Source organism: Mustela erminea, chromosome 5 (genome assembly GCF_009829155.1).
Source record: "Mustela erminea isolate mMusErm1 chromosome 5, mMusErm1.Pri, whole genome shotgun sequence".
NCBI classification, from domain to species: domain Eukaryota; kingdom Metazoa; phylum Chordata; class Mammalia; order Carnivora; family Mustelidae; genus Mustela; species Mustela erminea.
In genome coordinates, this window is record NC_045618.1 from 131,531,309 (window position 1) to 131,552,204 (window position 20,896).

Below are 20,896 nucleotides of genomic sequence, written 5' to 3' on the forward strand. Positions count from 1 at the left end.
ATAACAACATATAAACAAACAGAAACAAACAGAAAGAGCACTATAAAGAATTATATTCACAAATATAGGAAGTAAATAGAGTGACCTATTCTCCTGCTACTTCAAAATCTCAAAGAAAACATTAATGTTGTATTTACTATGGCTAATGTGTTAGAAGAGGATGACGAAATTTGACCTCCATAATCAAATTTGTACCTTAATCAGAAAATGCCAGATCTTTCCCTCCTCAACTTGAATACACCAAATTGGGAAAATACAGCATTTAGTCATGGTTACTGAGGGAGCTGGGGCAAACGCAACTGTGCTCCTCTGTGCTGTATTTCTAGAGGTAAAGAGCACATCTTAAGAAGCCATGCATGTCAGCTGAGAGGCCAAGGTACTTCCGTCTGTAAGAGCTCACGCTTCTCCCTTTGGTATTTCATAAAAGTAACGCCTTTTCTATCCTTTATCCTGTTCTTGTAATGGTAAAAGTTGTATTTGTAGACATTTTCCAGAAGGTTATGACTATAATTGGGAATTTTTAATAAGAGGCCCTCTCCAGTGGGGAAGACAAGGAAAGATGTTTTCATTTGGCCTTCACACCTAACTCCACCCACCCCCCCAGTCCCTCACCCACTCCCGTTAGTTCTGTTCACAGACCCTCCGCCTGAGCACTCCCTCCACCCCAACAAATCTAAAAGGAAAGCAGGCAGCAGCCTTGGAAAGAGTTACTTCATCCAGTTGGCTAATGGGTCACATATTCCATGGGAAAGGATCCAGGTATGGAAAAGACAGGATGGTGAGGCCTTGTGTGTAAGGAGAGAGAGAGGAGTATTAACTACATGGTTTGTAGGTCTGAGTAAAAGGTGATAAAATTCCAGTTTTTGGAGTGAAATGGGAATATTTTCCCATTATGTCCACATGCTGCCAGCTCCCCTGGTGCCTACTGGCATCTTCCCAGGCTTCTGTCTGGCACCTTCACCAAATACCTCAAAGAATCAGACTCATTCCAAAGCTGCACTGAGGGGGAGGAGGGAGGCAAAGGGTCCTGCCAAGTACTTTGATCTATGCAGGGGGTCTCTAGGGATTCAGCCCAGGGAGAAGTGGGAGGCAGAAGGAAAGCCTGCCAAACGCATTCTCTAAAGACTTGTCACCCTCTATGAAACTCCATCCAGGGAAGAGTTAGGGCACCGGGTTCTCAGCCCCACCAAGGAAAGTTTAACTTTTCTATTCTTTATGATGTTGGTTTCAAAATAACAAATCACTAGAGCAAAAGTGCATTCCAAAAGAAAAACGTCCCAGATGAGCTGGAAATAGATCCTATTCCTTTTGACTCATGTCTAAGAAAATAAAAAGCAAACTTGTACCACAGTTGACTTTCAATAGCAATTCCATTTGGCAGCTAAACCCAAACCCAAACGAGTGCCGTCTATGAGATTCAAACAACACTGGAGCTCCTGGCACGGAGCCGAAGGAAAAGCTGTCAGACAGGAGCCTTCACGCCAAGGTCAGAACAGAAACAAGAAAAGAGACCTCCAAGCCATATGACCAGGGCCTTCTGTCCCAAGAGACTCAGGGGCAAAAGGCCTCCAGAGGGACTGATCCAGGGCCAGGTAAAGGGACTTGTAGCCTAGGCCTCAGGCTGGAGTAGCTCCTATACTAGAACGAGGCTCAGTAAGGTCCAGTCATCAGTAGTCACCGAACAGTTTTCAGTCCAGACTGAATTTAAGGATTTTTCGATGTGAAAGACCTCTCAGAAAGTTAGTTTGTGCACATGTAGGAAATAGCTCGGACCACATAAAAAGAAAATTGGGGAATTTGAAAACAGAGTACTTGACCACACACACACACACACATATCTACCTCCCCTTCTTCCCTTCCAGAGTCCCACTGGAAGGACAGAGAAGATATTTTTAAAAGAACGAAATGATAACAAAGTTAGAAAACATTTAAAGGAGCCAGTAAGAGACCAAAAGTTGAAGGAAACCCTCAAAGACAGAAAGCAGATGGGATCAGGCTGAGAAAACAGAGCAAAGGAAGCAAATTACCAGAGGTGAGAATGATCTTCTCAAGGAGCCTCCGAGAAGCTCCAAGCTGGCAGGAAACAAAAATGAGGAGCAGGAGTGGGCCAAGGAACGAAAATCAGATAATTAATTCTTAATTAATTCAGGGGGCTTCCTCCAACACCCAGAGCTTTGCCCTCAGGATAAAACCTAATGATAATACTCTGAGGAGGACATCTTGTGTGGGCAGAGGGATTTGACAGAAGAGTGGAATTTGAGGCGGCTCTATCCCTACAACAGACACAGAGAGGAAAAGACAGGAAAGATAGTGCTGCCCAGAAGGGAAATCACCAGAATCTTCCTCTGTAATTCACAGTTAGGCCTGTTCTGTTTTGGCAGGGCGGCAGGAAGACACATGCTCCTCACTCACACCCACCTGAGGCTCGGCCTGTCAGTCAACACCATTTATCCTCGCACCAACCTGAGTTCGCCTTCTGTCCAGGGAGAAACTTTGCAGGGAATCAGTCCTAAACAAGAGTACCCAAAACCTGAGCCAGCTGTCAGTTTCAGTCTAGTCTTTAGTTCATAAATACACCCAAGGTCACTGACACTGAGAAAACCTAACAGCAGGGGGTAAAAAAAGACAATCCCAAGAAAACTCATGAAACAAAAGAAAACTTTCAAAAAAACTTTCAACTGATATCCTCACTAAGGCCAATACCGCACCCATTAATCCATTAAGCAACAACAGGCTTTTTTTAATTGAAAAAAAAAAAAAGGCAAACAGAAAGTAAGGATTTATATAAAATATGATAGCCAACAGAGAAATATAGTAGATAAAATGAATACTAAAATGGATAAAGTCCAAACTGGTGATCCAGAAAGATCAAGAAACAGAATTTAAAACCAGAGGAAAGTTGACATAAAGGAAAGACCCAGGATGCCTCAAGAATGAGGTCTAGAAGCAGAAACAAAAGCAAAAAAAAAAAAGGATAATTTTCCCTAAAACAAAGAAAAACACTAGTTTCCAGACTAAAAGGGCTGACCAAATGTCCAGGAGTAAAAATGAGGAAAGACCCAGAGTGAAATACTGGTTCAATTTCAGGATTCCAGGGGTGTCAGGCTGGCTCAGTGGGAGAAGCATGTGACTCCCGGTCTTGGGGTCGTGAGTTCAAGCCCCACGTTGGGTGTAGAGATTACTTAAACAAATAAAACTTAGAAAATTTTTTTCAGAATTCCAATGCTGTGAGGTTACTATTGAGTTTAATTCTTTTTACTCAACTTATAGATAAAGCAGAGAAATGGAATCACAGTTACTGAAGATAGTATAATTGTATAAACTTTCAAAATATAAAAACAATAAAGAACAGGAATGTGGAAGGGAAGGCAGGAGGTTATGTGAATACAATACGCATCAAACTGGGGCTTAACAAACACAACGGAAAGCCAAGAAAAGAAACATAAAATCAACTCCATTAGGTTATAAACTACTGTTAAAAGTCTTCTAGGAAGTGAGCCTGGGGTTGAGATTTTACTTTATTTATTCTGTATTTGTTCAACTTACAAACCACTTTTAATAAGGATTTTGCAAAGAATCAAGATACTGACAAGTTTTGAAAAAAAAAGAAGAGGATGAGGGGGAGGGAGATGCAGAAACAGCATCAAGGATGCCATACCAAACTGAGGTTAATTTCCTCGATGATCTCGAGGGCAGGAACCCACAATTCTCACACTAGAAACTAAATGTATATGCTACCAATTAATGATTGGTACTGAGGAATTAATATGACAATATGCTTCAAGTGGAAAAGGAACCTCTTTTCTGCTGACACCAAAGGCTTCTCTTCCCTAACATTTGATCAACTGACTTTTTAGCCACGGAGTAACTGCTGGAACAGGAAGAGGTTACTGCTGGTAAGGCGACTAGTAGCCAACTCCTACCCACCATCGACTCACATGTCTGAATGCAGATTTCAGAAGGGAACACCTACTCTTAATTGAAAAAAAAATCATATTAGTAGCTAAGACAAGGGGTGAAACAAGAAAAAACTAGTAAGAAGGCAGGGTAAGGGGGCGCCTGGCTGGCTCAGCTGGTGAAGCATGTGACTCCTGATCTTGGGATCATGAGTTCAAGCCCCACATGGAGTGTTTAAAACTTACTTAAAAAAAAGAAGAAGAAGAAAGAAAGAAAGAAATAGAAGAGGAAGAAGAGAGGGTGCCACCTGCTGCATACTTACATTGTTGATCAGGTAGACGCCCCGCCCCCTAGAAGAGGCCACTGGTTTTACTATCCAAGGTCCCCGGTCCTTTGAATATGAATCTGCTCAAAATATTGGGAGATTAAAAGAGGGACAGAGAGGAAACAGAGAGAAAGAAAGGACAAGAGTTTATTATTTTAAATTTCAACAATGGTTTATCCACTCAGACACCCAAAGAAGTTTCCATATTTCTAAGTGGAGGGCGACCAGGCTAAAATACCTATATTTTTGAACTGGCTTCAAACATCAACACAAAAGCAGAGAGGGGAAGGAAAGGAGGAAGGAGGAGGCAGCAAAACTACACATTACTTCCACCATTTCCGCTCTTTCTTGAATGAGAGGATAAAAACAAAATAAGGGGGCGCCTGGGTGGCTCAGTGGGTTGAGCCGCTGCCTTCGGCTCGAGTCATGATCTCCGGGTCCTGGGATCGAGTCCCGCATTGGGCTCTCTGCTCAGCAGGGAGCCTGCTTCCTCCTCTCTCTCTGCCTGCCTCTCTGCCTACTTGTGGTCTCTCTCTGTCAAATAAATAAATGGAATCTTTAAAAATAAATAAATAAATAAATAAATAAGGCAACTCTCTCATACTGGTCTATGACTATCACGAACAGCCTATGGGAATCTGAGATTCTTGCCTCAGTCAACCCAAGGACCTCCGGAAGCTCCCACTGCAGACAGTGCCACTGGGGGTCAAACACTAGATCACCTGAAATGACAGCATTCCTTAAGTGATTTCTCTTAGCTTGGATGAAAAAAATCGCTGTCAGTCAAACTGTGTGCAAGTGGCGCAAGAGGACATTAATTTACAAGTGATCGAAAAGGTGCCCTTTACTTTTTTTTGCACAATACAGTGATTCAACATCTATATACACAATGAAACAGCACAATGAGCATAGTTACCATCTGTCCCCACAGACGGTTACTACAATACTGACTGCCTTCCCTACACTGTACCTTTCATGTCCATGACTCGTTTATTTCATAACCGGAAGCTTGTACCTCTTTAATCCCCTTCACCTGTTTCACCGCCCCCCCCCCGCCCACTGCCTCCCCTCTGACAACCACCAGCGTGTTCTCTGTATTGAGGAGTCTTCTCATTTTTGTTTATCTATTTGTCTTGTTTTTTAATATTCCACACATAAGTGAAATCATACAGTGTTTGTCTTTCTCTGACATATTTCACTCAGTGTAATACCGTCTAGGTCCACCCATGTTGTCACGAATGGCAAGATTTCATTCTTTTTATGGCTGAGTCATATTCCATCGTGTATATATACCACACATTTATCCATCGTCTATCAATGGACAGTGAGGTTGCTTCCAGAATTTGGCTGTTGTAAATAATGCAGCAATAAGCACATAACTTTTTGAATTAGTGTTTTCATCTTCTTCCTGTCAATACCGAGAGCTGGAATCGCTGGGTCATATGCTATTCCTATTTTTATTTTTTCAGGAACCTCCACACTGTTTTTCATAGTGGCTGCACCAATTTACTTTCCCACCAACAGTACACAAGGGGCTCCCTTTTCTCTACAACCTCACCAATACTTGTCATTTCCTGTCTTTTTGATACTAGACATTCTGCCAGGTGTGAGGTGACATCTCGTTGAAGTTCGGATTTGCGTTTCCCTGATGAGTGATGCGGAGCCTCTTTCCACATGTCTGTTCTTGATTTAACCCTCTCCCATCTCCTCCGGGACCCCATTCCCTTGTTCATGTCTTCAAGCTCACTCTCCTCTCTGGGGTGCTTCTTCTCTTTTTCTCTAATAATCACCTCTTCCTCCATCCCTGCAACTTCCAGGATCTATTACCTTTGGCCAGAACTCAACCCTGGCTTTACAGCTGCCTGCAAATCACCCCGTGGAAACCTGTAGGCCTCTCCAATCCGTACCCGGCCCCAAATTTCACACTCTTCATCCCTTTTAATAGCGCTTCCTTTACAGTCCTGGTTATGATCCCTGGTGAAAGACGTGCCGAGGCTCCTGGCTGCAGCCATCTTTGGCCCTTGCCTCACTACTCACAGCCAGTTGGTTCACTTTATTCTACCATTCTTTCTGCTCCCTCTCTTCTACTCCAGCTACCTAGCTCAATCCAACTACACGTCTTGTCATAACCTCCAAGTCATCACCGTATTCTTCCCCCGTGCCCTCCGATTCATTTCACAGTTATTTTTCTAAAAGCTAACCTGTTTGTGCCACTCTCCTTCTCGAAACTCTCCTAGCGCACACACGCAAGTGAGCTGCAGAGGGACAGGAACGCGAGTCATGGAGAAAATGGAAATTTCTGGGTTACAATATGCTAAGGGGACATGACACTGAAGGAAGAGAAGAACTTAAGACAGACATCGAGAAGAAGAGGAAAGCCTCTTTGAAAGAGGAAGTGGTACCAGTAGGTGGGTTTCTCCCCTAAGACGTAACCTTAGCAACACAACTAACCTAACAGTGTTGGCTCCTTTCCCCACCGCCAAATGAATTTTAGTGCAGAGGTCATAGATTCTAGACAACTGGTAAAGAATCACTGGCATCCTGGCAAGCCTGAAACCGAGAAGACCCTTCTACTATCACGTTGTCCCTGTTCCCCCTTTTCCACAAACACAGTGAGTCCTGCTGTGGTGTTTGGTGATGACGTTAGTAAGTGATTTGTTTGGGGGACTGAGGAACACCATTTGCCTATAGTAACTGCCCTGGGGCTAAGCATGGTGGCTTTGAGTTATGGCTATATTAATTCCATGTGTTCTGCTAACCTTTCAAATTCATTTTTGTTAAAAAGTAGCACACACACAAGTTTCAAAAATACACTAAACTAATACACTAAAGAAGCAATCCTTCTAAAAGACAGGTCATGCTTGAACTGATGGAGGAACCCTAAGTCTATCCAGTCATCTGAAGGAACACCCCATCCCCCGCAACCTGCCTCCAAAGGGTGAACAGAAAAATAAGAAATAGCAGAGAGAGGACAAAGGGAATTTTCATCTCAGATTCCTGTAGACGTCAACAGGGAATTACTGTAGAAGTTAACAGGAGGAATTCACATCTGGGACATGTGCTAACACATTAACTGAAGTATTTTTATGCTATCATGTTGGCTTATTGCATAATTTTTTACCTTTACTACATAACAATACATCTCAACATAACTTGAAATAAGGAGTAACACTGAACATTTATTAAGCACCTATCGTGTACCATTCCAAGTGCCCTCCATGTATTAACCTACTTAAACATCACAACAATACTATGAGGTCAGTACTAGTAATATCCCCATTTTGCAGAGGAGGCAGCTAAGACACAGAGTGCTTTAAGTAACATGGCTAAAGTCACATAACAAAAATTCTTAACTGTAAGTTTTCAGCTTTGCATCCACTGTCATTTTGAACTTAATTCATTTAATTACTAGTCTCTTCTGAGCCATTTCAGAGCCTTCTGTGGGCAAACACTGAACATATCTAATCTTAATGGTCCTCGCTTGAACAGGGAGTGCCATCAGAGAAATGGCCTCACAAACGTGAAGCAGGAAATCCCAGAGGATGAACACCCCGCACTGGGCAACCAGACCAGACTGTTATGTCCGACAGGTTAAGAAAATCACAAGTCAGGAAGTCTAGAGAGAACTTCCTCTTCCTCTCTCTGTGCTTCCTAAGGCAGGCGTAGTCTCTCTCCTGGATGTACTGAGAAGAAAGGGATCTATGTGTCTGTCCTTAGACCCTTCTCACAGAAGAGGCCTCTATCACTGGTGGTACTGGGAAATGGACACTGTGCACACACAGCCCCAGGTCTTCAAGCAGTAAGGCCTGGTGGTAAGAACACAGTCTCTGATGCCAAACCACAGAGTCTGAACCACCGTTGGCAAACTACACAACTTACGGAAAGCTCCTGACCTCTCGGTACATTCGTCTCTTCATCTGTAAAACTGGGAATAACAACGGTACTTACCTCAGAGTAGAACTGCCACTCAGAAGAGGGCCTAATAGAAACGAGATGTTCGTTCCATTTTAGCTTTTATTATTGTTACTTTTCAGACTCTCACAAAAGACCTGCCTCCCACCTTCTCTGTACTCACACCTCTTCCATGCACCAGGCCTCCTGATCAGGCTCTGCCCCCAGGAGAAAAGTCTGAAATAGCCCATTTCGTCTACTTGCACCTGGGGAAGATAGCTGACTTCAAGGCAAAAGGAATTAGAAGGCCCCATTGAGACTGGAAAGCAAGCCACATGCTCCTAGTGAGCTTTACAGGCAAGAGAGTGGACATTTAGATCCCTACTGGGCTAACCCCTGTCAGGATACTCCAACCAGAGTGTGACTAACGGGTACCTCTAAACCCTCACACTAAACAATGTGTGATACTTGTACCTCATAAGCCATACAAGTCGAGAAATCAAGGTGATAGGAATACTCCTTAAATGGCAAGAAAAAGCAGACAACAAAAAGGAAGCATATATAGTTCAAAGGCAGAAGTATATACACCCTTCCATAGGCACTGACTCTTGCTAGTAAAGAAATGTTCCGTACCAGACGGGCACAGGTGTGACACCCATGTATCCTTCTAGAAATGAGAGCAACAGGCTTACTAAAAATAAACATACAGGGACACAATCACAATGAACACGGTTTTAAAGTCATCCCTCCAGCTGTTTCACTAAAGAAACACACTGTTTTAAAGATTTGAAAAGCCCTAAGTAGTTACTAACTCAAGGTGGCCCTTGGGGTAAGTCTGCCCTGAGCTCAGTTGCGGGGGTGAGGTGGCGGGGGAGGAAGGGGCCATTCGCAGCCAAGCACTTACTACAGAATTCCGCATACTCGGCTGGCAGAAGGAAGGTCTGAGGGAGGATGTGAAAAGCCTTGAATCCGTGTGTGTGCTGCATTCGGATGATGTTTTTGTAGAGTCGGTCTTTCCGGGTTAGTTCATAGGACCTAAAAATCATAAAAGTTTTCCATTTCAGTAAAGTCTGACTCCGAGGCCTTCCTGTGTTACCACATACTACAGAGTTCGTAGTTCAGAGCTGGAATAGGTACCGAGGAGAGTATTACATGAGATCGACCACTCTGTCAACCCCAAAGTTTAATAATCATTTTAATGAACTGGATTTCTTTGTTCAGATTTATTCACTGAGGTATAACTGACCTACAGTAAGATTTGCCCTTTTTAGTATATAATTCTATGAGTTTTAACAAACATATACAATTATTTAATTGCTACCATGAATGGTTCTAGCATCCCAAGAAGTTACTTCCGGTCCCTTTGGAGCCAATCCTTCCAGTCCCCTTCTGCCATTGGTAAGTATTCACCTGTTTCCTGTCCCTTAGTTTTGCCTCTTCCAGAAGGTCAAGTTCATGGAATCATATATATGTGTCTTTTTGAGACTGGTTCCTTTCCCCGAGACTGGCAACAACTGAGATTCATCCCTGCTGTTGCCTGCATAAGGATCTCACTCCTTTTTAGGGCTCAGGAGTAATCCATTGCTCAGAAAGACTGCAGTTTCCTTATTCATTTGCCAGTAGATGGACATGTAAGCTCTTTTCAGTTTTTGAAGATTATGAATAAAATCACTAAAAGCATTACGCACAGACTTTTGTAAGAATGTAAGTTTTTGTATGGACATAAGTTCCAATCTCTCCAGGAATGAGACTGCCAAGTTCAGTAAAATTGTTTAGTAAATTCTATTAGTTATCTATTTTTGCATTATAAATTATTGCCACAACATTATAGCTCAAAACAATGATAAACATTTTCTGTGGGTTTCTGTGGGTTAGGAGTGTTGGGGTAGCAGGCCTGGGTAGTTCTATCCAAGGGCCTCTCATGAGGCTACAGTCAAGACACTGACCAGAGCTGCGGTCATGAGGCTCAACTACGACTGAAGGACCCACTTGCCAAATAGCTCTCTCTACTGGAGCTGGTCGTTGACAAGAAGCCTCAGTTCCTTCCCATGTGAATTCTTCTGTAAGGCTGACCGAGTGTCTTTGTGACATGACAGCTGGTTTCTCCCAGATCAGGTGATTCAAGAGGGAAAGGGAACAACGAAGAAGCTGCAATGTCTTTAATGACAGCCCCAGAAGCAACAGGCTGTCACTTCTGCCATATTCTATCCATTAGAAGGCACAAAGGCTGGCTTACACCCAAGAACAGAGAAATGAAGCTCAGCTTTTTGAAGGCCATGTCAAGGAATTTGTGGACACGTTTTAGAACTAACACATGTGTGAGTATATATTTAACTTTCTAAGCAACTATGATCCAAAGTGGCTGTACCGTTTTGCATTTCCCACTGGCAAAGTTTCCGCCTTCCATTGCACTGAGTCCTGACCGGCACTTGGTGTTGTCTGTTTTTTCTGTTTTGTTTTCAGCCATTCCAACAGGTAGTCAGTAGTACCTCAATTGGTTTTAATTCCACTAGTGACTACTGATGTGTAACATCCTTTCACATCTATCTTCTTCAGTGAAGCATCTGTTCAAATATCTTTAGCCCATTTTGCAAAAAGAAGGGCTGTTTATTATTGAGTTTTGAGAGTTCACTATACACTATGGATACAAATTCCTTATCAGATATGTGTTCTGCAAATATCTTCTCCTAGTCTGTGGCTTATCTTTTCATTTTCTTAACAATGTCTTTCAAAGAGCAGACATTTTAAATCTGGAGGAAATCCAATTTATCCATATCTTTCTCCTACGGACTGTGCATTTACTGTTATGTCTAAGAAATCTTTATGATTTAAATCCAAGCACATGAAGATTTTCTCCTAGAATTTTTTACAGTTTTAGAATCAGATTGAAATCTGATTCTTTTTGTCAAATGGGTCTTATGAGTATAAAATCTGTTCTAAAACAGAATTCAAATATAAAGAAGCAAAAAAGACTGTTTCTAAGTTTGACTTTGATAAATATATTCAAATTTTCAAGATCCACAAACCAAATACATCAAATAAATTCTAGCTTCATTAGCAGCCTGTGACTATTCACTACTAAAAATAAATGAAACATTTTGGAACACTACATGTTATATGTTCACTGAATCACAATTCTTTAGTAGTAGAAAAAAAAAATCTAGATTACCCAAATAATGAAAAAATACTAGTACCCCAACTAACAAGTTCTAAACCCAAAGCATTCTGGGAATTTTTTTACAAAGATATCTAGAGGATGTGACCTTCTGAGAAACATGGCCTGGGCAAAGGTTGGCATACTTGAAAATAGTACCATTCAGGAAAATAAAAGATATGGCTACCTTACCCATATTGAACAGCAGTAATTGTCCAACCTTTGCTATAACTACACGGAACTTGCATCATCATTAGTAAAACAAGAATCAAGGGTCTGAAATGTTTCTCCTAGATAGCGTCCAAGATAGACCTTAATTTTAAACTACAGTGGGCCTACTGGAGTAAAGTCTCAGATCACTACTTTAAGAATCCCAATGACGGGTGCCTGGGTGACTCAGCTGGCTGGGCGGCTGCCTTCAGCTCAGGTCATGATCCTGGAGTCCTGGGATCGGGTCCCGTGTCGGGCTCCCAGCTCCTCGGGAAGTCTGCTCCTCCCTCTGACCTTCCTTCTCCTTTCTCATGTACTTTCTCACTGTCTCTCTCTCACATAAATAAAATCTTAAAAAAAAAGAAAAAAAGAATCCCACTGATAACTAAATTTACATCCCTAGAAGATGGGTATGTAAAAGATAAAATGTTAAAGAAAAGCAAGGAAATGACCCATAAGCTTCAGGCAGCAAATGCCACCTATCAGCGAGTACATTCTGGAGTTCTACAGCAGCTACTTCAGTTGGCCTCAGCTGGACTCATGAGCTCCACTACTGGCTTCCAGTCATAGTTTCTTCCACTAATTAAAACCATCTAAGAATCTTTGCTGTAACCACTAAAAACTTACTGTGTCTCTTCCTCCGTTCTAATTTTTCACTATGATTTCTTCAATTCAAAGGTAGCTTTGATAAGTCTAGGTATCACAAACCCACTGTCCTCTTCATAAATACAGAGAGGACTTAAATTTCAGATAAGAATCACCTAGAAAGTGAATTACTAAAATTACCATTCCTGGGCCCCAGCTCTCACAATTCTGGGATAAAGCTAAGGATTCTGCATTTTATACAAGTGTCCCAGGTGACTTTGGTACAGATGGTCCACACTATAATGCTGATTTAGTCTAGAATGTAATTCCTAAATCTTCCCAGATATAAATTACCCTAGTGCTTTTTAAATATATAGCTTTCTAGGTATATATTTACCTGGGAAGATTAAGCACCTAGAAGGCACTGATTTATTTATTTATTTATTTTTATTCTGTTCAGTTAGCCAACATATAGTAGTACATCATTAGTTTCTGAGATAGAGTTCAATGATTCATTCACTGTGTATAACAACACCCAGTGGTCATCACAACACGTGCCCTCCTTGATATTCATCACCCAGTAGAAGGTACTTTTTAAATATACTCTTTCCCAGGATATGGTGAGTCCCTGAATCTGCAATGGGATCCATGATTGTATATTTTTGTGTGTGTGTGATTGTCTATTTTTAGAAAGGATCCTCAGTGATGTTTATCATCAGTTAAGAAATAATGAGGAAAGGACAAGGAAAAGGAATACATTCTCCTATAGATGCCCAATCCTAGTGGTCTCCAAATCCTTCTACTTAATGCCCCCTATACAAATTTTGGGGAACTATGTATCCTTTAGTTGACATCTAAGATTCTTCATCAAAAACTTAAATAGGGGCATCTGGGAAGCTCAGTCAGTTAAGCATCTGCCTTCAGCTCAGGTCATGACTCCAGGGCCCTGGGACCGAGTCCCACACTGAGCTCCCTACTCAGTGGGGTCTGCTCCTCCCTCTCCCTCTGCCCCTTCCCCAGCTTGTGCACTCTCTTGCTCACTCTCTCTTTCACATAAATAAAATCTTAAAAAAAAAAAAACAAAACTTAAATTGTCCCAAATGAGCCAATGAATGGTAAGTATTATTTTAAAATAAAATCATAACACTACCCTTTTCAGTATATTCAAGGGAACCCAAATAACATCAGGATTCAACAGCCACCATACAGTTTAAAAATATTATCAAAGAGAAGGCTCTTTTCTGTCAGTACATTTTTCACTTTTTAAAATACACTTCTTACTGGAAGTAATATATATGCAGAAAAGTCTACAAATCACATACGCAAAGCATGATGAATTCTGGTCACCTGTGTGAGCACCCCCAGAAGCTTCCTTCATCCTCCCACCCAGGAATCATCCCCCAATCACCCCTGCTTTTAATTCTTCTATGCCATTTCCCCCAGAGAATGGCTTAGCCTCACAGAACATATTTAATGCTTGCAGATCTTTTATATCATAGCACACCTTCTCTACAATAAAATATGCATGTGAATTAATATGCATTATTTTCAAATCCCCTGTAATCATTCGGCTAAAAACCACTTACACTAAATTGACTCTCACTGCAACTACTGTAGTACACGATTCATCAAAACACCATAAATATTATAAATTTTGATTAAAATGCATATTATACCAATGTTCAAGTCTCCATTTTGATAATTATACCAGTTGTAACTGATGTTAATGTTAGAAGAACAAGGTAAAGCATACTGAGTAACTGTATTTTTGCAACTTCTCTAGAAGTCTAAAATTACTTAAAATAAAAAGTTAAAAAACTGTATTAAGGGGGCGCCTGGGTGGCTCAGTGGGTTGAGCCGCTGCCTTCGGCTCGGGTCATGATCTCAGGGTCCTGGGATCGAGTCCCGCATCGGGCTCTCTGCTCAGCAGGGAGCCTGCTTCCTCCTCTCTCTCTCTCTGCCTGCCTCTGCCTACTTGTGATCTCTCTCTGTCAAATAAATAAATAAAATCTTTAAAAAAAAAAAACTGTATTAAGAAAGAGTTGACAATAAGAAACATTTTAGTGCTCGAATTCCTCTTGCATGTGAGTTCAAGCCTTTGGATTGAAAACATGAGAAACAGAGCAGCAGAAGCCACAAGGGACATTGCATTTAGATAATGGATTATATTTTTTTATTATTAAAGATTTTGTTTATTTATTTGACAGAGAGAGAGAGAGAGAGATCACCAGTAGGCAGAGAGAGAGGAAGGGATGCAGGCTCCCCGCTGAGCAGAGAGCCCGATGCGGGGCTTGATTGCAGGACCCCGTGATCATGACCCAAGCTGAAGGCAGAGGCTTTAATCCACTGAGCTACCCAGGCACCCCTAGATGATGGATTATTAATGTGCTCGAAGATGCAAGAATAATACATTCCAGAAGTATTCAAGAGAAGATAGGATTGAATTTATGAATACTGACTGAGCCTAAACTAAGACAGAATTCTTATATACCAACGGGAGTATTTCAGAAACTATTAAAATAAATAATACACTGCTCACATGAATTTGGAATGCAGACTCTAATGTGGGCTATTTCAAGGACTCTTTCAATGCCTATTTAAAACAGATGCATCTGATTGACTTCAATCATCCAGTCACACATTTAGAATATCTTTCAGACAAATCCACATCTTTCAAACAGTGAGGAAGAAAATAAAGTTTAAATTACTCTCTGTGAATGAAGCTGAGACATCAAATAAAACTGGAACTTGTTATGAAGACTCAAAACACACATTTATCCCAGATGATGAAGAAACTATTTGACACTGGCCAGGTACTTAGACACGGTGATGAGATATAAGACAACAGAATTGAAAAATCAAGAAAGAAATTTCATGAGATAAAAATGAGAAAAGCCTCTGAAAGTAACTGAAAATGAAGCCTGTTAACATAAGTACATAAGGATATTTTGTAGGACATAAGCCCTGGAAATAATACAAAACATAACTACTGACCAAATTAAAAAATTTGTACTGGATTTCCTTCTCTTCATTAAATGAGATTTGTTTCTTTCTTCTCTATAAAGTCATCTATCTATCTCTCCATGGTTGAGTATGACTGCCAGAATAAGGCAGGGTTTCAGCATCCGTTTTTGTGTTGTTTTGTTTTAAGATTTTATTTATTTATTTGAAGGACAGAGATCACAAGTAGGCAGAGAGGCAGGCAGAGAGAAAGGAAGGGAAGCAGGCTCCCTGCTGAGCAGAGAGCGGGGCTCAATTCCAGGACCCTGGAATCATGACCTGAGCTGAAGGCAGAGGCTTTCACCCTCTGAGCCACCCAGGTGCCCCTTTAGCATCCGTTTTATTCCTATTTTCTTTTTCGTGGATGAAAACACTAAGAAACTCTGGTCACAAAAACAGTAGCTAAGACTTCTCCAACGTTTACGATGTGACAGGCATGCACTGTTTTAAACATCTTAGATCCTAATAGGTTAAATCCTAATATCAGTTATACAAAGTCTGTCTTTAGCAACATCTTTTCACCAATGAGGAAACTGATGTTCAGAGAGGTCATGTTTGGTGGTCACTCAGCAGAGCTGGGATCTAGGCCCAGGTAACTGATTACAGAGCTCATGCTTCTAGCCACTAGGCAGCATTGCCTCCCTAGGCTGCCATTAACAATGTGATTAGAAGGAGTTTTCTACAGCAATGACATTCAATTCTCTGAACTCCTCCCTAGTTCTGTGTCAGAAAGTCACAAGATGATCTATCACTAAAAATTCAAATTAATGGTCTACCAGCTAACAACCTATGTCCTCCTTTAGTTCCATTAAAAGTAAGGAAATGGAAATCACCATCGTGATGGTTTCTGTTGCTTGGTCATTTGTCCTTGTCAGAACTGAATTTGACATCATGGTTTTTTTGTACTTTTGTTTAGAATCCTGAAAACTGTCTGCACCCAAGGACAATGTTTGCACCATATGAAGATTCTAAGGGGGCCACTGTTAATAAAGGGGAAAACAGTAACACTGGAAAAAGGAGGTGAGAAGGGAGAAACCATCCATATGAAGGGCTCTCAAGCTGTGCAATTTTAGGAAAGAGAACCTATGGAATTTACAATCCAGAAACAGCTTCCTTCAGAACCATCCATGTCTACATAGTCCAATACACGCTTATGGATGTGAACACCTCAGTTTGATCAGCAGACTGCTGCCCTGTATCACAGACTTCTTTTTTTAAGGACATTAATTATCTCTACTGGCTACATGCCCAATGTCAGGCACCTTTAAATGGAGCAAAGTGGCTACAAGAGCATTACCTGGGAAAGTGATTAACCTTTTGTGCTTCAGAGAGTGTGCGAAGTAAGAAGGGCTTCAGGTGAGATCCCGTCCACATTAGGTTATAGTCAGTGCTGCTTGGGTGAACCTGAGGGCAGATAAAAAGACAAAGAAAATATCAGAGATAGCCTCTCTCCAGAGAGAGAGACAGCAAGAAAGGCCATAGAAATTTCTCACGTGCAGAGCACAGTGGGCGCCCACTTAATATGTGAGCCTAATAAAATAAAATAAAATCTGAGTATAAAGAACATGGGGACGATCAAGTTTAAAGAATGGGATAGTTGGGCAAATCTCAAATGCAGAAAGTAGAAAAAATGAATCCTTCTAAAGCAGTCTGTTATGTCTCTTAACATTCTTGCATATCAAAGTATGAGAAAGGGCTCAACCCCACAACTCCTTTCTCAGGGTGTCCTTATATCCCTGCAGATGATGGATATAAAGTACTGATCAGAACTAAAACCCTCTGGTGGCAAACCAACTTAGACTATACATCCATTCATTAATTCCTAAGAATTCATTTGTTAATTATGTACTTGATGCCTATGATGGGATATGTACCATGTTAGGCCCTGGAGATAAAACAACAGGACAGGATATGAACTAGTAACAGAACTTCCTCAATTACTCTATTTCAAACCTCAACCCGAGGTAAGGGGCTAACAACTAGACTTTTATCAATTTATCGAAATATCTACAGGTAAGACCATCCAAACATTTTTGTCTGTCCCTTTGATATCAATATCCCAATTTTCCCAATTTTGGGGGGGAATAACATACTACTTAGTTTCAAAAGACTGCCAGTCACACTACCCTCCCCACTTACAAGGTGTAGATCCATGACCCAAGCTAGACCAGCTATATTATCTCCAGAATGTGATTCTTCAGAGACGAAGGGCACAAGGACAATGAAAGGAGCTGAGTTACATCTGTAGCAGTGCCTTGAGGAGACAGTCCTGATTCCTATTTCCAGATCCCCAGGATTTGTCCTAGGCTCTCTCCTTCCAAAGGCCTGCCTTCTCAACCCTTCCTCTGATTCTGCTCCCTATGCTGTATATACCTTACCACAAATCCTTTTTGGTTTAAGTTAGGCAGCCTCTGTTTCTATTGCTTGCAATCAAAGCACCTTAATTAGGTATCAGATGATTCCTTAGGGGCAAGTCTGTCTCCACCCCAACCCAAAAAATCATAGCAAGAAAAATGTTTGGGCTTTTGTTTGCTTGTTAAAAGAGAGAAAGAGAAGGGAGAGAGGGAAAGAGAGAGAGAGAGAGAAATCTTGTGAAAATGTTTTCCATGTATTTCAAGAGAAACTGACAGAGCCACTTGGAAATCCAGTGCAAGCTCTGCATTATCACTAAGCATAGGTCCCATGAACCTTCTAGAGCTGTCCTCTTAACCGGTAGTCAGGGTGTTAGGATTTTTAGCTTTGCAGCAGATCAGGTGAGATAGTAAAAATGAACTTACTTCATGAAATCCATGGGCTGTCAGAATGCTGCGTACCAGGCGACTATCTGTTCGCACAATTTTGTAAGACAAATGATAACGTTCTAAAAAAAAAACAGAGTCAAATTCAGTAACCAGAAAGTTAATTGTAGAGACAAAACTGAACTGTGTGACTTAATTCTTAATTATACTCAAGAATATATACTGCTCCCCTCACGCTACTATGAGCGGGCTGCAGATCATTTTGGACTAAGGGTTCTTAACGTGAGGTTCACTGGGGGTTGTAACATCTTCGTTTCCACTGCTAGTTTACATTTAACATGATCTGCAGTTATGAATGTAGGCACAAGACAGAGCAGTGGTAGCAAACTCCTGTGACCCTGCCTCCTACATATACTAGGTGTTTTAATATTATTTTACAGTTGTTGCGGTGATCTCACAATATCACTTCTCACAGTATTTAGAAGTTACAGTTAATGAACAGACCTTCCGCGAGATCATGTTATTTAATGCACAAATAAAAATGCATATATGTCACAAATTTAGCTTCTCAGAAATATCTTGGTAACTCCATGTCAATACAATTGATTCTGTTTATAATCCTGTAGATTTCTTTATACACTTAAAACACGTTATTCTGACAACAGACCCACCGGCTTCCCCACCCCTTACACATTTGGTCCACTGCAGAAAAAGGCTAAGAACCCCTGCTCTGGACAGCCCTCTGTGTAGTGATGCTGCTTACCAGTGTATCTTAGGCCAGAGATTGTAAACTGGGGATCCAATCTACAGATAGTTTGTTAATTTCTCCCTGTGTGTTATTTCTCAATAAAACTGAATTACCAACCTTTTGAAAGTACTGGGATTTGTGTAAAAATCTAGATTTCTGGACCCCTCTTGAAAACCCCGGCATCCCTGGGCTAGCTCTCTTTGCCAGGGCAAGAGTCAACAGGGAAACACCAGTGCTCTCTTCAGCACAGGCTCTGGCACTCTAGTTCAGCACAGTCCCCACCACAGTTTCCTGCCAGGCTCTACAAGCATAGTCATTGCTCCCTAAGACAAAAGTCTGTAATCACGTGAGATTTCTACATATCCCCAAAGACTAACATTTATTCTGGCCCCTTAAAGGCAATCTTTCTATGCATCCCTACAAATTGAGAAAATTAGCCAAGAATTCTACAGAACAATTATTATTATTATCATCTTTTAATGAGGTAATCTCTATGCCCAGTGTGGGGCTCAAACTCATGACCCTGAGAGTCACAGGCTCCACTGGCCAGGTACCCCATGTGCAGAACAACTTTTTTAAAGGACTGCATACTGAACACTTTCCGAATGAGAATAATACAGAAACTTATGAACAGGCCTTAGAACAAAATTCAGCCTCCAGAAAGAGACACACATCTTTTCATGAATTTATGTGAAAATCTCCATAAATCCCTGCTGCTACTTGCCCAGCCCTGGCAGGAACACCATGCAAAGCAGACACAGGAAGAAAACAGAATGAAAAGGCCAGACACTCCATACTTCTCATTCTTGTGGCAAACTTTAAAGCCCAGTTACAGGGTTTCCCCAGTGATTAATCACTATTACGCTGCCTTTGCAATACTGTCATAAGAAAGTTTAGAGTCCTAGGTGTTGGTTTCGGCGCAGAGTAGAAGGTAAGAAACGGTGCCCTGCTTAAGAGTTTGTCTTGTGACTCCAAGGTGGGGAGGGAAAGCACAAGACAGGCCTGGGATATCTTGTTCTGCCAAGAAAGAAGAAAGTGCTCAAAAATGGCTATGTCACAAGGATCCCAGTGGCCAAATTTAAGACCATTTCAACACAGATATGAATATGTCAGAGATAAACTACAATTCCCTTCCCAATGCGTCCACACTGATAAGAAGGTAAGAAGGTATCCTGGTTTTCTATCACTGCTAAAATAAACTACCACACACTTGGCAGCTTAACCAATATTTCTGATATTTCTGTAGATCAGGAGTCTGATACAGCTGTCAACAAGGCAAGACTGGGACTACATTCTTTTCTATAGGCTCTGGATGGGTCCATTTCTACTCCTTTTTCAGCTTTTAGAGGCTGCCCCCGATCCACGGCTTATAGTTTCCCTCCTCTATTTTCAAAGCCAGCAATGGTAGGTCTAGTCCTTCTCATATAGCATCTAGCCTCCTCCTACTTTTTTTTTTTTTTAAGATTTTATTTATTTGACAGAGAGAGAGAGAGCACTTGCACACTAGCAGCAAGCAGAGGGAGAAGCAGACTCCCCACTGAGCAGGGAGCCCGAAGCGGGACTTGATCCCAGAATCCTGAGATCATGACCTGAGCCGAAGGCAGACGCTTAAATGATGAGCCACCCACCGAGGTGCCCTGCCTCCTCTTACTTAAAGGGCCCTTGTAATTAAAGTCAGCTGATTAGCAACCTTAATTCCACCTACAACCTCAATTTTCCATTGCCATGTCAGGTTCTGGGGACTAGAAGGTAGAGATCTTTGGAAGGACCATTATTCTGCCTCCCATGGAAGGGAAAGCTCTTCTTTACAGAAAATCCAGCTAATAAATACAGAAGGAAAGAAATAGAAAATCAGCATTTTATAAAAACCGTAAGAGGAAGTAGTTCAGACTAAAAGCAATGGATACCCATGGGTGAGAGACTATTGGGAAAGAGGATATCCATGCATCTCAAAACATCACTCCAGAGAATGCTTGTAACAAAGAAGAAAGGCACCCTTCCAATAAGCCAACCTGGTGAACAATATCTCAACCAAATGATGAAATCTGCCATCACCAGTAATGCAGTACAATGACATCACATCCTTCCTAATGTGATACACTGAGGAGGACACAACTGCACTAAGTGATAGTCTTACAAAATTTTTAAACCTGAGTCTAAACACACAGAAACAATCAGACAAGCTCAAACTTAAGGACATCTGCAAAGCAGCTAGTTGGGAAATCTCTAAACATGTCAATGCCTTGAAAGACACACACACACACACACACACACACACACACACACATAACCCTACCCACCCCAAGTCTGGGAGATTAGAAGAGAAATATGAAAACTAAATATAATCT

The 20,896-nt window shown here is 41.3% G+C and overlaps 1 protein-coding gene across 19 annotated transcripts in view; it reads right to left on the reverse strand.

The window, feature by feature from the left end:
- The window catches only part of TTLL5 (tubulin tyrosine ligase like 5), a 283,373-nt gene that overhangs the window by 246,555 nt on the left and 15,922 nt on the right, over positions 1–20,896 (reverse strand). For all 19 annotated transcript variants that reach the window (XR_004286139.1, XR_004286135.1, XR_004286136.1 and 16 more), the window contains exons 4-7: positions 17,840–17,922; positions 16,360–16,466; positions 9,018–9,148; positions 4,220–4,302 (exon numbers count right to left, since the gene is read on the reverse strand). Coding sequence is in view for 8 of the 19 variants with exons in the window: in XM_032344877.1 (XP_032200768.1) it covers positions 4,220–4,302; positions 9,018–9,148; positions 16,360–16,466; positions 17,840–17,922 (404 nt within the window). In the remaining 11 variants the exon portion in view is untranslated. The remainder of the gene's footprint in view (positions 1–4,219; positions 4,303–9,017; positions 9,149–16,359; positions 16,467–17,839; positions 17,923–20,896) is intronic.